Source organism: Euprymna scolopes, chromosome 10 (genome assembly GCF_053919585.1).
Source record: "Euprymna scolopes isolate OS-2025 chromosome 10, ASM5391958v1, whole genome shotgun sequence".
Classification (NCBI taxonomy): domain Eukaryota; kingdom Metazoa; phylum Mollusca; class Cephalopoda; order Sepiida; family Sepiolidae; genus Euprymna; species Euprymna scolopes.
Window position 1 is genome coordinate 112,128,625 of NC_136491.1, and position 19,597 is coordinate 112,148,221.

At 36.5% G+C, this 19,597-nt stretch overlaps 2 protein-coding genes and 1 long non-coding RNA gene across 5 annotated transcripts in view; 1 reads left to right on the forward strand and 2 right to left on the reverse strand.

The window, feature by feature from the left end:
- The window catches only part of LOC145286216 (uncharacterized), a 34,222-nt gene extending 29,651 nt beyond the window's left edge, over nt 1-4,571 (forward strand). Inside the window, exon 3 of the long non-coding RNA XR_013869130.1 lies at nt 4,046-4,571. This is a non-coding gene — a long non-coding RNA (uncharacterized LOC145286216). The remainder of the gene's footprint in view (nt 1-4,045) is intronic.
- LOC145286213 (small RNA 2'-O-methyltransferase-like) overlaps nt 1-19,597 on the reverse strand; it is a 43,099-nt gene that overhangs the window by 17,690 nt on the left and 5,812 nt on the right. For all 3 annotated transcript variants that reach the window (XM_080135016.1, XM_080135014.1, XM_080135015.1), the window contains exons 2-5: nt 10,878-11,322; nt 7,193-7,434; nt 5,375-5,560; nt 319-481 (exon numbers count right to left, since the gene is read on the reverse strand). In XM_080135016.1, coding sequence (XP_079991142.1) covers nt 319-481; nt 5,375-5,560; nt 7,193-7,434; nt 10,878-11,171 — 885 coding nt within the window. In that variant the 5' untranslated portion in view covers nt 11,172-11,322. The remainder of the gene's footprint in view (nt 1-318; nt 482-5,374; nt 5,561-7,192; nt 7,435-10,877; nt 11,323-19,597) is intronic.
- LOC145286530 (uncharacterized) lies at nt 18,018-18,950 on the reverse strand. The gene has a single exon (XM_080135425.1). The coding sequence runs from the start codon at nt 18,948-18,950 to the stop codon at nt 18,018-18,020; it is 933 nt and encodes a 310-aa protein (XP_079991551.1).

Sequence of the window (19,597 nt, forward strand, 5' to 3'; positions counted from 1 at the left end):
GTCACTTCACACACGACTCAGCATTTGAATACACGCATCCATGCTCTGTTACAGATGGGAAGCCAGTCATGAGACCAGCGGTGAATATCATAGCTCTAGTCCACAGGTCTATGGCCAGAGAAAGCCAACAACTGTCATCTATGATATAAATAAGGGGTTTAAAATTGGCAGAAAAAATGGTAGAATAGGATAGAGTTATTCTGTTCCGTCTCTCTTTTATCAATGTCCATTGACAAGAGAGAGGGGGGGAGAGATTGCAAAACAAAAAAATTCAATGAAATAGCAGAGGAAAATGAATATAAAAAAGAAAATAATTACAAATTTATAAATTTCTTCCTTTCTGTTAGGTTCATATGAAATATCTCGCAGACTGTTGAAAGTAGCTATTTGGCTGCAATAGCCAAGGTTTGGTATGCTGTTAGTTTTTCCAACTCCAGAATATTCTACATTGTAACCATACAGTTCACCAATGCCATTACACCTACAACAAGAAAAATACAAACATATTATCAGCTTTACTATTAATATTTACTAGACTACCCGTGACTCGTTCATTCAGTATTTGTTACATATGTTGTTGAATATTGAGCAGGTGTGATGCCAATAAAATCAGAAGTATACACACACACACACACATTCCAGATGAACTTTGATCAACATTCTTGTGTCCTAAAAAATGACCTGAATTGTAATTATCACTGAAAATAAAGAAAAGTTTACATTCCAGGTTGGGGAGTAAAAATTGCGTATGCCAAATAAAGAAGAACAATGAAATATTTAAAATATTTACATTTCAGAAATGTTGGTTGATGTCTTTATAAGACACGGATAGAATAAACAAAATAAGGTAAAGAAAGGAGCGGACAGTCGTCCAGTGTGAGTGATTAATTCCGCCATCACCTGACACACACATATATATCTTTACCGCTAAACGCAGTTATGCTGTTCCGTCGAGAGAGATGGAACAGAACACTTTCTTAGCTTCGAAATGCCATGGTCTAAAGAGTTTTCTCCCTTATTTCTTTTTCTGTAACCCTTATTGACTTGATAATGTAATAAAGATCCTGTGTAACTTTACGCTTTATTTTCTTAACTTATTCTATATATATATATATATATATATATATATATATATTCAGAATATGAGAAACTATAATTAATTATTTCCACAGCCAAACAATGTTGTAGCTCAAAAGGGCCATAACAGCCAACAAACCCTTTGGCTGTGAATATATATATATATATATATATATATATATATATATATATATATATATATATAAATTTTGTAAATTTTAAAAAAAGTCAAAGCTCAAGGAATGTATTTTTATTGGGTTCTAGAACATACAGAGTGTAGTATAATAATTGTCCAAGTTCCAAACATCAAGTTTTCTCAGTTGGTCATTTATTACTTTTGAAAAGGTATCCTTTAAAATATTGTTTTGTATTGTAACTAGCACATCTATAAAATTATGTTATTGCTGCATATTTAATCACAAATTCTTCACGTTTCCCTTGAAAAGTAATAAATGACCAACTGAGAAAACTTGATATTTGGAACGTGGACAATTATTATACTACACTATATATGCCCTGGAACCCAGTAAAAAGGCTTTCATTGAGCTTGGGCTTGTTTTAAATTTATAAAATCTATATAAAAAATATCTTTTTCATTATAAAAACTTTATTCATGAGAATGTTTTTTTAACCCATTATGATTGATATATACAGTAGAACCTTGGGATATGGCATTAAAAGTTAGTAACAAAATACAGTACAGTATATAATACACATGTATATAATCAAATAACACCGTTAGGCAGGTCAAATACTGTAACCGAAAAAACATCATATTCCACATCGTAACCCAAAAAAAAGTATCTTAGGGTCACCGTATCACGGAGTTCTACTGTACAAACCAAGTATGTTTCAAGTAAATGATTAACCTCTCTCTCTCTATATATATATATATATATATATATATATATATATATATATATATATATATTAAATTGTGATTCGAGCAATTCTTATTTAGATGGGATAACTTATATAATATTACCGCCAGTAATATTTTGTAAATCTTATAATCACAGGTTTCCATACCAACTGATTGTTAAAAAAAACTATTCTGAAGTATATATATATATTAACATATTAATATTTTTTTTAAATCAAAATTTTTAATGTATTAAAGATTCCGGTAATTTTCGTATACCAATAAAATGAAAGTCAAAATTGACTCAATTAATTAATCTTCATGATTATCAGTTTTCATAATCGAGCATGCATATATTTTTTCAAAATCAAGATAACAAAATATAAAACGAGAACATCATATAGTGTATTCCCTTATGCATTACAATTGTTTCATAACCATTTGAACAAATTCAAATATTATATCATTTAAAAATATTCTACAATAGCTATTCTTCAGACAGTGAAATACATTTGTTATACATACATGAATATATTTATAATCCTTATTTTAATGGATGAAGCAGTTGGAGTCACCTCTATACCAATTTTCATATTTTATTTATTTATTTATTTTTTTTTTCGATTGCCTGCAAATTGATTATTTAACCCGCTTCCATATTTCTATTTTTTATATGAAACTTCAACAATTCCATATTTTCATATTAAATTAATTTTTTAATGTATTTAAATTTTTTTAAAAATTATTTTTTCCTAATTTATTTATCATATTGATTTATTTCCCAAATACTAATCTACACCTTCAAATTCAAGTTTCTATTTATATGTTTAACTATTCTTTTCTCAATCCATCACAGTTTTGTATAAATTTTATTTACATGTTATGATCCCCTAGTTGATGTTTTTTTTCCCTTCATATGTTATTTGTTAAGAAGGAATTATAATTAAAAGGTTTATTTAAATAATATTAATTAAAATTTATTTTCATCCCTTGCTGTTTATATCAATGATTTAAATTTAACTTATTAAATCTTATCATTATCTAAGTGTTATATTTTTATTTTTAATCCTTACTATGCATTATTCTTTGTAATATCTTTACATTGTAAGGGAGATAACTCTCTTTTCTTAAAATTTATCAATTTATCATTTATCAAAATTACATGTATTCTTACTTTAATATTTTGACTTTAGTAATTACTAGCGGGGATACCCGGCGTTGCCCAGGTGTTTGTAGGTGTAAAAGAAAAAAAAGAGATGTTTTGAACCCATGACGGACCCGAAGGCGGAAAAGAAAGTCAAAGGAAACATGAACTTTTACAGCAACCCTATCAATCCATAGGAAGTGAAAAGTGTTTAAATTTAGCGATGTCAATCAAAACGGTGACTTGCAGAAACGAAAGTTGGTTGGAGGCCAGTCCCACTTTCCGATGTTTCATTTATTTGTTTGTTTTCCCATGATCTTGGGGAAAACCAGCTCCCCACAAAAAGGGAATGTCCAAATGAAAGCAATTGTCTGATATGATGGGTTTTCCCAACATTGATCAAAGCTGATTGCTTTCTGGACATGCTGGCATGAAAGGCCGAGAAGCTGTCTTTGCTTTCGATTCAGTTTCACTTTTATATGAAAAAGCCGAACAAACACGCAAGGGGAAGGAATAGCGTGAATTTTATAAAAGTTGATGTAAATAAATGTAGATACGACGTGTCTTTGTAAACCGTAGATATTATGATCTAGGGAGTATATAAAAAGTTCTAAAACATAGTAACCCCCCCCCCCGGAAACCCCGGTGAAAAAAACCTTTGCTGGACATACAAAAACGCATGCGGCTGTTTTGTCTTTTATATATATAGATTAATTGCCTTTAATATTTTTTCATTTTTCCCTTCACTTTTTTCTCTTCATTTAATTAAAGACTCATAAAAAAAATGTGCCTAAGCGCTTTTTTTTTCTAAAAAAATTACAGTTAATTTTTTAAATCTCTATTTTTTTATCTGTATTTTAAATCCAATCTTAAATCGTTATTTTAACAGATTTAACTTGTTTTAAATTTATTTTAACAGATTTAACTTGTTTTAAATTTTTCTTGATTTTATCATATTTTAGCTAATTGGAATATCCATGTTCAACATTTGGATTTTACTTATAAAAGAGAACATCTTTCTGCTGATCTTGCACCGCCAAAAAATGAATCAGAATAAATCTAAAATTCTCTATTCCCAAAGGATTATTACCTGTTACTCTGGATGCTTCATCGAACAGAATTGGAATTTACTTTCAATGGTGAAATCTTCAACCAATCTGGAACCTAATAACATTCTCACATTCTGTTCAAGGATTACTATTCTATTTGGATACCAACATCTCATATCCTTTTTTGTTTCAACCCTTAGAATCTTTCTCTATGTCACTTAAAAAGATTTAATCTTTAATATATTTTCTATATATGTGCTGAATAGCAAAATTATATTTAATATTTTGCTAATGACTTTCCTCTGAGGAAATGGGCATACATCGAAAATCCATGGATTAAGGAATATTGTATTCTTTGTTCAAATAGTAAATTTTTGTTTCTAAAAATTATAAATTATACTTTTGTGAATAAATTATATTTTTGTGAATGATATTTGAATATAAAAAACTGTATATTATATATATATATATATATATATATATATATATATATATATATATATTATGTCTACTACTGTGCAGGCCAAAACTGTTTGCAAAAATTATAATATTAATAAACCAGTGCAATTATCTTTTCCAAAAAGTAAAATTCCATCAATTATTGTTTACTGTGTACAAAAATTTACTTTGTAAATATTAAATCAAAATATAAAATCAAATTTTCTGAGAGAATATGAGTTTTTGCAATTAGGAAAAATGCAGTGGGCCAAAAGAGTTTACAAAAATTGTTTATTAACGAAAATTAAATGTGATTCCATTATTAAGTTTTACACAATGTACTATTATGGTAATTGTACTATATCGGATTAAATTCTAAAAAAGAAAAACATTAAATTTTATCTTAAATTTTATCCAACTGGGTGTCAGCATCTTTCCTTTAACCATAATTAACAAATTTTAGTAATCTGTAAAAACTTTTGGTTCAGCTAAAAAGAGGACTCCATGAAAATAAATTCATTTAGAGTTAATTCATAAACTGCATTTATGTTAGCTACGTTAAACAGTGAACTGCAAATGATAGTAGACGAACCATCAAAATGCATGCAAGATGCACAATGAAATGAGCAAAAATTGTGTTGCAAACACTTTTGGCCCACACAGTATAATATATCTAGACATACCTGTGGTCCTGTTGGGTAATTTTGAAGGATTCGTTCAATAATTTTTCCATTTATTATATGTAGTTACATAAAATATTGTACAATTATTTGAAGGAAAAAAAAAGTATTAAAGAAATACTACCAAGATTGGAATTGTTCTCTTGTCCATTCAAATTTGTGGTCCCAGTGTCGAAATTTCCCTTCAGGCATGTCAAAGACAATATTAAATTCAGAATTCGGTGTTGTTATTACAACAAGTTTTGGGTGCAATTTGCCAAATACCATGTTGGAACACATTTCCAGATCTTCTGGTACAAGATGTTCGATGCTGAAGAGAGAAAAACCAAACAAACTAATTAGATTGTGAAAAACAATGTGACCTAAAAATGATATCAGCCATGAAATCATTAATAAAATTCACAACCTTCTCCACAATCCAACCATATTTGGTACAAATAAATTTCAGTCTATGACTGACTTGTTCACCAAGTTTCAGTCATGAATGTTCTACAGTCTTTGTTTATATTGATAAGCAATGTGGAGCCTGGGCAATTCCAGATGGGTGACAATTTGGGAATACTAGGTGCTGTATGTCCTCTTCTCATGACCCATGATATATATGTGACTGGGGCTTGCTGGTGGATTTGATAGTCTCTGTAAACTTTCTCCTTCACAGGAAGTTGGCAGGGAAGGGGAGTCCACCATCGATCTGAACATTCGTTCGTCATTTGGTAGAATAAAAAAAAACACTCATGTGTCTCTTGGAACTGACCTGATTTTGGCTGTGATGGCCCTCTTCGGTACAAGAACATGTTAGAATTAGTAATTCTCTGAAAGCTTTCTAACTTTAATTTTAAAACCAAAAGTGAATATCTTTCTATTGGACAGTTTAAATGCTTCCAATTTCCTTTCACATTTTCAAGAGTCATGAAATAATTCATCATTGTTTTTAAACAATTAACAAAAGATTAGACTTTTTAGCCTGTTAAAAACGGGCAAAAGTTATAGCCTATTGACTTAGAATGCATGCTTTATGTAAAACTTCTGGACTTAGAGGTGGATTGACACTCAGTCCTGAGCAGGTAAAATTTGAAATCCGAAGGCAATGGGTCATGTGCCTCAACTCTCAAATTCTAAAAATATTCCTTAAATGTTAAATAAAAGAATTCTATTTTCATAAAATAATTGCGTTATTTGCTTATTTCATACAGCGTTCAATCCCAACAAAACATAGCTGATGTCATATCAACCTCTTGATCTAAAGGGAATGTGCTTACCATTATATCATTTGTACAACCAGGGAGCTGGTTGCTGCCAGTAATGATGCCAAGAACTCAACACAAAACTCGTCAAGTAGACATAGCCAAAATCATAACTCCTTGATCTAAAGGGGATGCGCTTGTTATCATGGTTAACAACTGGGAAGTTGGTTATGAAGCTAGGATGTAATTTAATTTAATTTGTGTTATTATAATCAGTTGGTATCGGGGGACTGTTGAAGATGGATAAGGTTAACATGGTTAACAACTGGGAAGTTGGTTACCAAGCCAGGGCGTACACGTCCCCATGACATGGATACACACCAAGTCACTCTTCCGACAAGCAACTTTCAAAAGTGCTAATTAATAATCAGTATTAAATGATAGATTTCTGGAGGTTGACGGTTTAATCCTCAGTACAGGTGATAATTAAAATACAATTACTTAAGACTTCTGTCCAGTCATGGCTGATGGAATGAGAGCAAGTTACCCCTTAAATTAAATTAAAGTATTTTGTCTGAAATTTAATACTAATTCCCAAGTTCAACATAAAGATTCCAGAGTTTGACAAGATGCACCTGAAGAAAGTCAAAGATTACATCAGCTGAAACATTGTGAGAATAACATACAAGATGATGACAGTTCTGTGAATAATCCAAACAATACAAATAAAAAGCAAAATCTTCTCTAATTTAACTTACACTTCAATTAATGTGATGGCTTCAAAGTCTTTCATTCTGTCATCGTATTTCGTGATGTCACCTTCATACACTTCAACCGTTAATTGTATTGCACGAGATGAATGCATGAGACGAGGAGTTAATCGATGAAGATTTGAGATCAAGGTCGTTCGGTCAATATCGACAAATGCAAGTCGACTCAAGGTTTCTATTTGGGAGTACTGATCAATGACCCGACACTCAGAGCATCCAAAATCAATGCACTAGCAAAAATAAAAAGAATTATAAAAAGGTTAAAGTTGAAGGGTCAGACAGAGTTAGAATAAATATAATAGTACAATTTAGGGTTTGTTAATGAAAGCAAAAGTAATTTGTTTTTAGACCAAAATATGAATGTCCTTATCAGAAAAAAAATCCACCAAAAATCAGATAATCCGATTCTTAATTAAATTTTAAGCATTTATTTATTACACAAAAGGGCAAATAGCTGAATATTCAGTTAAAACTTGAAAAATTCACAACAAACACTCACAAAGTTGGTAGTTTTTTTTTTTAATCAACATAACCTCAGATGTATAATATCTAAATTTATTTTTTTAAGTTAGTTATTTAAAAGGTGAAAATGACCATTATGTCATTTAATGTTCTCAAGATATACATATATCATTTAACTCCAATGTTTTCAGAGTTATTTTCCTTGACTCAAGTTCTGTGTGTTCGTATGTCCAGAGAGAGAAATGAGCTGGGCAAAGAAGAAAGAGAGGGTGGAAACAGAAAAACAGGGAAGGGGAGAGAGAGAGAAAGGGGATAGAAGTTATGTTACACTTTTGCCATAGGCAATGCTGAGAAGGCCTGCTAGCTAATTAATAAATGAATGTTAATATAAAAGTATTTATTTTATTAAAGAAACCCAAAAATCTTAGATTTTGTATGTCACTTATATTACTCCCCTAACCCTACACTTTAAGGACACTATATATCTTATATGAATAGTAAAAACTCAGTAATCAACTATACAAAGAGATAACCCCTGAAAGGTCTATATGAAAAAATAAATTTTTAAAGGCAACCAAAAGTATTTAAAGCTCTCAAAATCAGCAGAGATTAGACCATTCCTGTAATGATCCGGTTCCTGTGGATTTTACCGGTGGGAGTTTAGTTCTGTGCAGTTCTAGGAGGTCCATCCTCCAAGGCTTTACCTTCTTTCTTTGAGAAGGAGCTAGTTTATTGCTGATTGCTTGAGGTGCCCTCACCAGGAAATGCCGATGGGGCTGTCCAGGCACTCTTTGTAGATCAGTTCCCCTCCTTGGGAGCACTGACTTCCCAGTCACATTTTCTGACCCTGGTGTCCAAGTTCTTGCAGTGGGAGAGAATTAAACAACCTCTATAAAGGTAGTCACTACGTTTTGATGATGGATATCATAAGATGTATTTTGTCTTTGAAATAAGAGGAAAAGTAATCTAAATAACCTAAAAACAAACACAAATTTCTTTTCTTCTTCGAACATATAAAGTTATCTTTACTGATTTTCAAAATCAGACCCAAATAGCATTTAAGCTGACAAATCAAACTTGTTTCCAGTTAGACAATTTTCATTTGTTAATGTTGTACAGGTTGAAAAGATAAAATTGTCACCTTAGAAAAGACATAATTCCATTTGCATTTGATAAAAACCAGTTCTCTTTTTTTTTTTTGCAGACCATCTACTAGTTGGCCAGTTGTGTACAAATCCCAAGAGCGATAGGAGCCTTTCATCATGTCTGAAAGTGGCACAATGTTCAATGAGCAAGATCGGAGATGTGCCACTGTACAACTCATGCTCTCTACCGATCCAAGTTATGACAACAGGACCATTGCCAGAACCATCAAAATGCAAATCCGGATGGTTCAACGCTTGAGAGAACAGCTTAACAAAGTTTCCTGCCACAGTTATGGTCTTTGGTGTGGTTTCAAGTGAAGGCCACATCATGCCACCTCACATCTTTGAAGTCGGCTTGAGAGTCAACAACAAAGTGTGCATTGACGTGCTGAAAAGTGTGGTGATCCCCTGGTGCAAACAGACAAACAGATGAATTATTAGTAGTATTTGTAATATAAGTATTTGTGTTATTATTATTATAATAAGTTTGGCATAATAATACGTTTCTGTAAAAATAAAAATGTTTATTTACTTTTAAGAATGTTTCACATAAAAAGAAGTTACAAGAAATAAATATAACACGATTATGAAATAATTTTTTCAACTACTTTATTTAATGTAATAATTTTTTTATATAATAATAATAATAATGGTATTTAAAACTTAAATAATTTATAGCATTCCGGCATATATCTCGAGGCATTCTTAAAAGTAAATAAACATATTTTTTTACAGAAAAGTATCATTCTTACACCAAAGGTCTTATAATACTACAAATACTACTAATAATTCATCTAAAAATGTGATACATTTCTTCAATTAAAATATCTGTTGGAAGATGTTTTGTCGGGGACACCAAATAATCTATCACTGTCTAGAAACAGCGGAAGTAATACAACAATGAAATGTCTCGAAATATATGCCAGAATGACAAAATGTTTTCATCATCATTGATTTATTTTCTTGGTTAGGGGGTTTGATATTTATTTATTGACGGTTTGTATCAAAGTCTTCTTGAGTTGTTCATTTTTCCTCTGACCTTCCATATCAAGGTCTCTGGATCTTTTTTATCCAAGCATCAAGTGTGGCCAAATCAACAAAGCTAACTAACTATCAATGACTACTTTGGTATATTCAGCATCTTGAACTTATTTAGTTTTGGCATTCACCCTGGACTGATTGGGCTGGCTTCATCCAAAGAATATTCTACATCCCCAATGAATGCTGACCAGGTATGGTAGTCTACTGCAGTAGCAGATACAAATGTTAGCCAATCATGATTCCAGTGGCAAACCAAATCTCCAACAGGGTATCAAAGCTGATATGTTGTGAAAATAACCAAGGTGAGAATAGTAGTGCGAAAAATCCAAATAACACAAATTCTCAATCCTTATCTCAAAATTTTGAAATATAATATTTTTATTTCGTTTAGACAAAAATATTTATATTAATTACCTTTTATTAGGATAAGCAAGAGAACAATTAAAAACATATAGAAACAACTTGGAAAGGTCAGAATTATATCAACATGGTGAGTAACTATTGTGACCATGAGCAACTGGGCTGAAATTAATCTATGTTTGTATTCTACAAAAATTAAAAATTGACCATAGCCTAGGAAGTGATGAAGGCTCCTTTTTCATTAGTTACTATACTGGAGAGGACATTACTACTTCACCCAATAATGCTGAATACTTCAAAGATTGAACCCCAGTCTCTGGGCCCATTTTTTAAACAAGGCATATTGCCATTATTTGGGAGCATATTTACAGGGGACTATGTGAGAAGAAGTGTGAGATGTCTGTTCACATTACATTTGAACTTCTGCATATTCGTACAATCAGGGAAGCAGGAAACGGAGAGAATACCCAAGTCTAGCAGTCTGAAGAAATAAACTATTAGAGTAGAAGGCTTTCTGGCATCATTTAGAGACCTCTACAGTGAAAGGGTGGGATTTTGCTGCTAAACAGGTTTGTCAGGGTACAAGTCCAATGAATTCATCAGAGCACAGTCTATTAAATTAAAAATTTTACAAAAAGCAATAGAAATGAAAAAAGATGCCATACTTTACTTATTTTGTACTTTTCTAATATTTCTTTGACGGCGATATATCTTTGTAGATAGAGTGGGACGGAAAACCGAGTGAATTTCTTTTCTATTTCCCATTCTTCCTTGTTTTTGTCTTCAACAGATTTGGCGTTATCATCACTTCCAATGCCAGAACTTGTTATGTCATTGACCTCAGTCTCAATGGAAAAATGTTTTCTGTCATCGTTCTCAACACAAGAACTTGTTCCAGCATTTTTCTCATCTTCAATGCCAGAACTGTTTTTCTCCTCCATGGAAGCTGTTACATCCATTTAAAAAATATATATATATATATATATATATCTTCCAAAATTTACATAGAGTCAGCTTAAGATGATGTCAAGTCTCAAAGATGGCCTTTTCACAGAAAAACTTTTCCAAAATGTCATATTCATGAAATCTCTATTCCTTCCAGAACCAAACCTAGGATTAAGAATAAAAAACAAAAGTGTGAATGAAGAATAACAGTAATCAATCTTCTTTATTATATCAAAAACACAAAAATTGTACAGACATAAAAGAAAACAAACATCTTATAAATTAATATATGTTTATAGTAGCTATCCAAAACCAACATTTTATTTCATTATACCTAAAAATGTTAATATAGGCACATAGATCTTTGCAACCCATTTCAGGAATAAATAGATTTACACAAAAGCAATAAATACATTTATACTGAACATATAATATCATGGCAGCAATTTGTAGCAGTTATGGCTCTAGAATCATGACATATACTTTTGTAACATACTTTTGTTAATACACATTTTATTACTGTATTTGTACTCCCAGGTACCTGATGGCAACAAACTTACTACTGTCCAAAAAATAATTTTGTGGAGATGATGTTGGTATAGGTGGCAAATTACATATCACAGAGTTTTATTGTTAAGACCTCAACATTATTAATAAATGTTTGACAGACCATAAGACAGCATTATGGCTTCCAGACTACTGGCTCTCACTTTCTAGAATTCAATTCCATAGGCCTCCAACCAGACAAACACCCGGAAGGGTTATATCAGAAACTAGCAACCTTCATTGAAGACTCACTACTAAAAGCTGACACCAATATAAACCATTATGATAGTGTTCCCACAGAAGATGAAGAAGTCACCTTACATTAGAGAATTTAATAGTTCTCAATACTTGTGCCTACTTCAGCCAGCCCTTCCTAAATCATCACGCAACTTTATAGAGTAAAGTTGAGGTCACGCACATTGGCATCAATCAAACCTGAGATCTATCTGGCATTGGATTTTCTACTTGAGGAGTTAGGAAATGAGGCGTCTGTAAGTCGGACATTTACTATTCCACTTCGTCATACTAAGACACCTCAACCGATGAAGACTTGTCCACTGTGTAGTCAAGCTAAGAGATCCAAAACAAACCATTTCTTGAGTGAATGCACCTACCTTCCTGAATCGGACCATCAATATATGACCAAGGCTTGCCAGATCCGTCACATCCTTGACGATGAGGAGCTTACTTGTTACATGATCTTAAATGACTTACAGATAGAGAGTGAAAATATGATAACTTCATGGCGAGTGAAAACTGAGCAATTCTCCTACATCGACATGTTCTCAAATTATTGTCTGGTGCGGATCGTTGTGAACAGTGGCGCCACAGGGAACATGATTCGATTTTCAACAGCCAAGCACTTGGGCACTAAAATCATGAAATCTTTTCAGTCTGCCAAACAGACAGATACTGCCATCTCAATGTGGTAGGAGAGACCAGATTTAGTCTGGAGAGAGGGGACACAATGTGTTACTTTGAGGAGCTGGTTATTAAAGATCTCGATACTAATATACTTGTGGGGTTCTATTTATGTGCAGGAATGACCTGCTAAGTCTGAGATTTGGATTGGCAACAACTAGTTCAGGTATAGCTCAACTACATCACCATCCCGAGACAGGTCAGACATGCTTATGTTTTGCATGCCCCTCCCCAACAAACCATTGTTTGGCCTAGTGAGTACTTGGAACTTTCCATGCCTAGCGATGAAGACAATGAATTTGCCATTGAGCCTCATTGGGATTCGGGCCGCATAGTATCAGTCAAACCTTGGCCAAGGAGTGTAGGAGGCAAAGTGAGGCTTGCCAATACTACCAGTGAACCACAACAAATACAAAGATCACAACACATTTGTCAAGCTATATCCATATTCACTACGACAACAATGTCTTCTAGCATGGTGAGTACCTATCCAATCTCAAACCAACACTAAGAAAACATCGCTTCCTGGGTGGTCATCAACCCAGATGACATGTTATCCTCTTCAGAAAAGTGTAAATTTCAATAAGTCAATTTTGAGTTCTACAATGTGTTTGGAGAGAATCTACTTGGGTATAGTGGCCCATTTTCTCACTTCAAAATGTTCATTAACACGGGTCCTACATTGAGGCCCACTTCCCCTATATGATGAAAATAAACTCATAGAACTACAAGTTTGATGAGTTTAAACACATTGGTGTATTTTCCTATTCTAAAAATATCAGAGTAGCAGTAGAGTATGTGAACCCCTCCTTCCTTGTCAACAAGTCTAATGACAGCCATTGCTTGGTTACTGTATTTCCCAGCATTGGTTGGTATGTGAGGCCTCAGCCATCTGCCTCATACTGAACATTGATTCTACTCTGTGGAAGACAGGCCAGTGACAATGGATTATCAAAACTGACCTCACTAACACCTTCTATCAAATTCCCTTGGCAAAGAAATCCATGAAATATTGTGGTGTTGTGACCCCTTTAATACCCATATGTCTCTACACAAGGTGTGCAATGGGCATGCTTGGATCGGAAACAGCTCTGAAGTAACTGATGTGTTGAGTACTCGGTGACCTACTGGTAGAGGTATATGTGGCAAACCTTGCTGATGATCTTTACTACGGAGGGAATAGCATTGAGTACCTAACCTCAGTTTAGCGCAGAGTCCTTGCTACTATATCTGACCAATTTAAGCTTATCCACCAACAAAACCATATGTCCTAAACAAGCAACCAAACTTGGATGAATATAGTCTGAGAGATCCTTGTCAACTCGACCAACTGTATCTCTACACTTAACTCCTGTCAATCTCCCAAGACTATAAAGAGTCTATGGTCATTTATTGGAGCCTACAAAGTCTAAAACCATGTCATTCCAAACTGTTCCCACTTCCTTAGCCCTTTGCGAGAAAAGCGTCACAGGATGTAGTAAAATGGTGTGACAACTTACGAGAAGCTTTCATTGCTACTCAGAAGCATCTGACATTGGCAAAACACCATTCACTTACCCTATCCTGCCGACCAATTGTGGATCACGACTGACGATTCTGTTAAACAACATAGCATTCGTGCCCTGATGTATGCAGACAGAGGAGGGAAACTGCTGCTTTGTGGTCATTTTTCTGCAAGACTTCATGGCCATCAACCCACCTAGTTACCATGAGAAGTCAAAGCATTGGCTATTGCTGCAGCGATCAAGCATTTTGGTTCATACCCGATTCACTCAGAACATCATCCCATAGTCTTCACTTGTGTTCAGGCCTATAAAAAGTTCTGCTAAGGTCAGTTTTCCACCAGCCTCCGATTGACACCATTCCTGTCAACTGTCAGCTGTTTCCTTCTTGCAGGTGCGGATGGAGGCCGCCATATTTAAGAATTCACTTGTAGAGATAATCAGAGGATCCTCAAATCAATCTTACACCAGCCGTCCCACATGAAAAAAAATCCAAAGTTAGTGCTCAGACCTTAGATGGACATGGGCACACCTAATGTAGGGGACTTGCCCTTCAAAGCGGCTTAGCAGCATTAAGGATGTGAAGAAATATCTTCAAACTGCCTTGTAGTTGCTTGCTGGAGGGATCCTCTTCTATCACAACGGGATGCAATTATTGTCCCATGACATACCCTGCATGCCTTACTGATGGCACTGCATAATAAACGGGAACACCCTACCAAACATCAGATTCAGTAGGTAATGAGTCAGTATTTTTATGTCTGGAACTTGATTGAAGTTGTGAACAAAATTGTATCCTCATGTCAACAATGTGCTTCCTTGAACAGTTCTCCATTCGTAGCTGTGCCTCAGTTCTATAAAAAATCCTTGAATGCACTCAGGCTTAGGTTTACTGCTGATATCATCAAGAGGAACACATAACTAATTTTTGGGTGCTAATGCAGAGAGTGATCCGCGCTATTTTTTAAATCGTATTTCCATGTTTAATTAAAGTTTTATGATATGTTTTTTTTTTATTCAATTGTAAGGTTAAAGTACAGAATAGGTACAATTCCCCCTCCCCTCCCCATGTTAAGAATGGCTTTTTAAATAATAACGTTATTATTTCAGCATGGATCACTCTCTGCATGAGTACAGATTTTTGTCTTATGGAAGTACGTCAGTGAATATATTGCTGCACTTCTCATAACGTATGAGCAAAAGGACACATTGATGGAGGTCATTCTAAAGACCTGCTTGCTTATCAGGCCCATCAATAATCAGAAGTGTTCAAGACTTGTGTGTCAATTTCTTAATCGGGCCTATTAATGTTGAAAAATGAGTTTGTCTAAGGGCTACAAAAAGACAATGCCAGAGTTGTTCAGCGAGTAACTACCGAGGTTGCTCTAGTAACGTGTTTGTTTGGGATCATGCCAGGTCTTATCGACGGAGTTGTGTTGGATCATGTCGATGGAATTGTTTGGGATTGTGCCGAGTTGCATTGATGGAATTGTTCACCTGCTGGGTATGCCAACGGAACTGCACAGGCATCTTTTACAGAGTCAGATGGTTCCTCTGTTGGAGTACTGACACTTTTAACCCCACTTTCTGACTCAAGTGTCACAGTTCTTGTGGTGGGAGAGAACAAAATACCTAATAAACCACTTGAGCTGGAGTCCCTAGGCCGGTGTCACTCAGCACCCCTCTAGCTGCTGCAATACCTCAACTTACAAACATACAACTCATTGGCTCATTACTGTCTGCTAATCTGTATAGACTTATTCATTGAAATATTCTCAACCTTTCTCACTGAACTTTCTTTCTAATATGAAAAACAATACACATTGACTATTATTAATAATCTTTAATGAAATATAATTTGTATAACCGAATGGAGAGGTTTTGATTACGACTTTCAAACCATACAAACTGTCCAACTCTGATTTCTTTGATATCTCATCAAATCAAATTTCCCTTGTTTTACAAGAACTCTTAAAATATTCACAAACATTCTGTTTTCCTATTGTTGTAATCTTCCATTCTTAAACATATGTAAAATATCTCTTTTGTGAATGCAAATGCCTTATGTTTATCACGACATATCTTGTTTTTCTCACGTTTAAACATGACAACCCTTTTCACTGAAAATATTTCTTCAAAATCGGCTCTCAAAAATACTTTGCTCAAGTCACAACCCAGTTTGTTTTACAATCCACAGAGGTACAAAAAAGTTGCTCAAAATAACAAATATATTGTTGCGGGGGCCGGTCGTCCGGAGACAATCGACCCAACAACTAACAAAATAGACACAGGCAAAAGGTAAACAGCATAAAGGTAAAGAAGAATGACAGACAGGTTGTTTGGTTAAAGACGAGGGTTCGCCTTTTATTTTGAATATAAGAAGCAAAAATCGTTCAATCTGGGTGCTGGTCGCCTGGAAGGTCGCCTGGAAGGTCGCATGTCACTGGAGGCAAGGTCTGGAAGTCCGGACTGGTAACGTAGTGTGGTTCAAAGGGTGCTCGCTGGGTATGGAGTGGTCAGCTGGGCGTCAGGGCGATCCGGAACGAAGGGTGAACACTGAGAGCTCGGGGGTCAGTGTTAAGGAACAGACAACACTGAGAACGGAAGGATCAGTGTTCGGAACGGACGGCACTGAGAACGTAGGGATCAGTGTTTAAGAACGGGCGACAGGTAGGGAGCCAGATTGCGAACCAGAGGAACAAAGTGCAAGCGAGGTAGCGGACCAGAGGTGCAAGCGAGGTAGCGGACCAGAGGTGCAAGCGAGGTAGCGGACCAGAGGTGCAAGGCGCAAGCGAGGTAGCGGGCCAGAGGTGCAAGGCGCAAGCGAGGTAGCGGGCCAGAGGTGCAAGGCGCAAGCGAGGTAGCGGGCCAGAGGTGCAAGGTGCAAGCGAGGTAGCGGACCAGAGGTGCAAGGCACAAGCGAGGTAGCGGGCCAGAGGTGCAAGGCGCAGTGCAGGAAGCTGAATGCTGCAGGCAGGAGATGCAGGAAGCTGGATGCTGCAGGCAGGAGATGCAGGAAGCTGGATGCTGCAGGCAGGAGATGCAGGAAGCTGGATGCTGCAGGCAGGAGATGCAGGAAGCTGGAGGCTGCAGACAGGAGGTGCTAACAGAGTAAACAAAGTGGTAGGTCTTTCGTAGGAACCTAGCCCTGAAAAGGGTTCTTTGAATTACTGCTGTAGCTGCATCAGCGCTGGTTCTGGAGAGGTTATGAGGAGGGCTAACAGAGTAAACAAAGTGGTAGGTCTTTCGTAGGAACCTAGCCCTGAAAAGGGCTCTTTGAATTACTGCTGTTGCTGCTTCGGCGCTGGTTCTGGGGTGTTTCCTGACCGCTGCTGCTACCGCATGAGATCCTTCGGCAAGTGAGTGGATCTCCAAATTCAAGGGACTCGTAGCCCCCTAGCCGGCTTAACTTTTTTGGCCGAGAGGCGCTTTCTTTCTGGAGACAGGGTGTTACAAGTGATGTCGCTCTCGGAAAATGAATAAATGAAGGTCATTAATTCCAGACGAAATTTTTACAAATCAAACTTAGTTTAGAAGTTTGAGAGTTGTATTTTTATTTATTCCGTCTGAAACAAAAAGACAATCATTCAGCTTTTAATCGTAAAAGATTAATTTTTATGTATATTTCCTTTTAACAGGGGAAAGGAGACATAAGTAGGTCAGCTGGCCTTGCCTTTTAGGTGTGGCTATTCGTCCACTCTCCTTTCTTTTCTTCTATCACTCATGCTAGAAATGACGCGTGCTTATTTTATCTTGCCCCCACGACAAGGCCCTCTCCCTGGATAATTGATCATACTCAATTACAAATATGATGTACTGTCCCAGTGAGGGGATGTATGTATATGATGGTTTTCGATCATGCCCTCTCCCTGGATACTTGGGTATAATCCACTAGTAGTAGATATACGTCTTATATCTACTTGGAAAGGTAACCTTTCTTCCACGCCTGGTGTGTTTGGTGGGAAGGCTGGACACTTCTGGAGTTTGGTCTGTCTCTTGGCAAGCTGGCTGCGATTGTGTTGTTGTTGGGGCTGGTTCGGCGTCTGGGTGAGTTAAGGCGGGTTCTGCCCCTTGCGATGTCTTTTCCAGGAAAGCTGGTTTAACCCTGTCGATAGAAATAGTGTCGTTCCGATTTCTTTGGTTGATGGTCAGATGTTTTTCAGTACGCTGCAAGACTTTAAATGGACCTTGGTATGTTGGTGTTAGTGGTCTCTTTACTGCATCATTCCATACGAAGACATATTCGCAATCCTGCAGCTGGTGAGGGACGTGGACGGTTGGTGATGATGGTTGCCTGGGTGGTGAGTACTGGAGTTGGGACATTTTACGGCGTAGCTCTTGAGTAAAAGGACTTGCCGAAGTAAGGTTGGGCGTGGTATCCTCGAAGTATTGGCCGGGTAGAGAAAGTGTTGTGCCGAAGACTACTTCTGCTGGGGAACAACCTAGGTCCTCTTTCAGTGAGTTTCGGATTGACAAGAGGATCAAAGGTAGCTCGTCCACCCAGTTGTCGGTGGGGTGTCTTGTGGTCAGAGAAGCTTTCAGTGTCCGGTGAAATCTTTCCACGAGGCCGTTGGCGCAAGAGTGATAGGCTGTGGTCTTGATGTGCTTGACGCCAAGTAGTTGGGTAAACTCCTGGAAGAGTAGGGACTGAAACTGTGCACCGCGGTCTGTGGTGATGATGCCGGGCACACCAAATACTGCAATCCACTCTTGAAGGACGGCCTTTGCTACTGTGTTAGCCGAGGTGTCTCTGATGGGAACTGCCACTGGCCACCTGGAAAAACGGTCCACAACAGTGAGGAGGTGCCGGTAATTCTGGTACATTGAGAGAGGCCCGACTATGTCGATATGAATATGACTGAAGCGAGCGTCGGGATTGCTGAATGTGCCTGGTGGGGATCTTGTGTGTCTGTGTACCTTAATTTTTGGCACTCAAGACACGTTGACACCCAATTCCGGATGTCCGAGTTCATATTCGGCCATACAAAGCGGTCGGTGATAAGTTTTCCTGTGGCCCGTTTGCTGGGGTGTGACATCCCATGGAGATGGTTGAAGATCTGCCTCCGGAGTGCTGGAGGTATGTAAGGTCTGGGATAGCTCAGTTTGGTGTCACAGTAAATGGTTCTGCTACTGAAGGGGGCCGGGAATTCCTTTAACTGCAGGGATGTATTTGCCAACACATCTAGGAGGGTTGCATCGGAGTCCTGTGCCTCTGCTATCCAGTCCTGGCTGAGCAGGCTGTCTTCCATGGTGTTGATGTTGGACCTGGACAAGGCATCAGCAACAGTGTTATTTTCGCCTTTGACATATTGAATGTCGGAGGTAAACTGGGAGATGTAGTCCAGGTGCCTGATCTCACGGGCAGAATATTTGTCTGAGTTGTTAGACAGAGAAGTTGTCAGGGGTTTATGGTCAGTTAAAACAGTAAAACTGCGGCCCTCGAGTAGGTGCTGAAAGTGCTTGATAGCGAG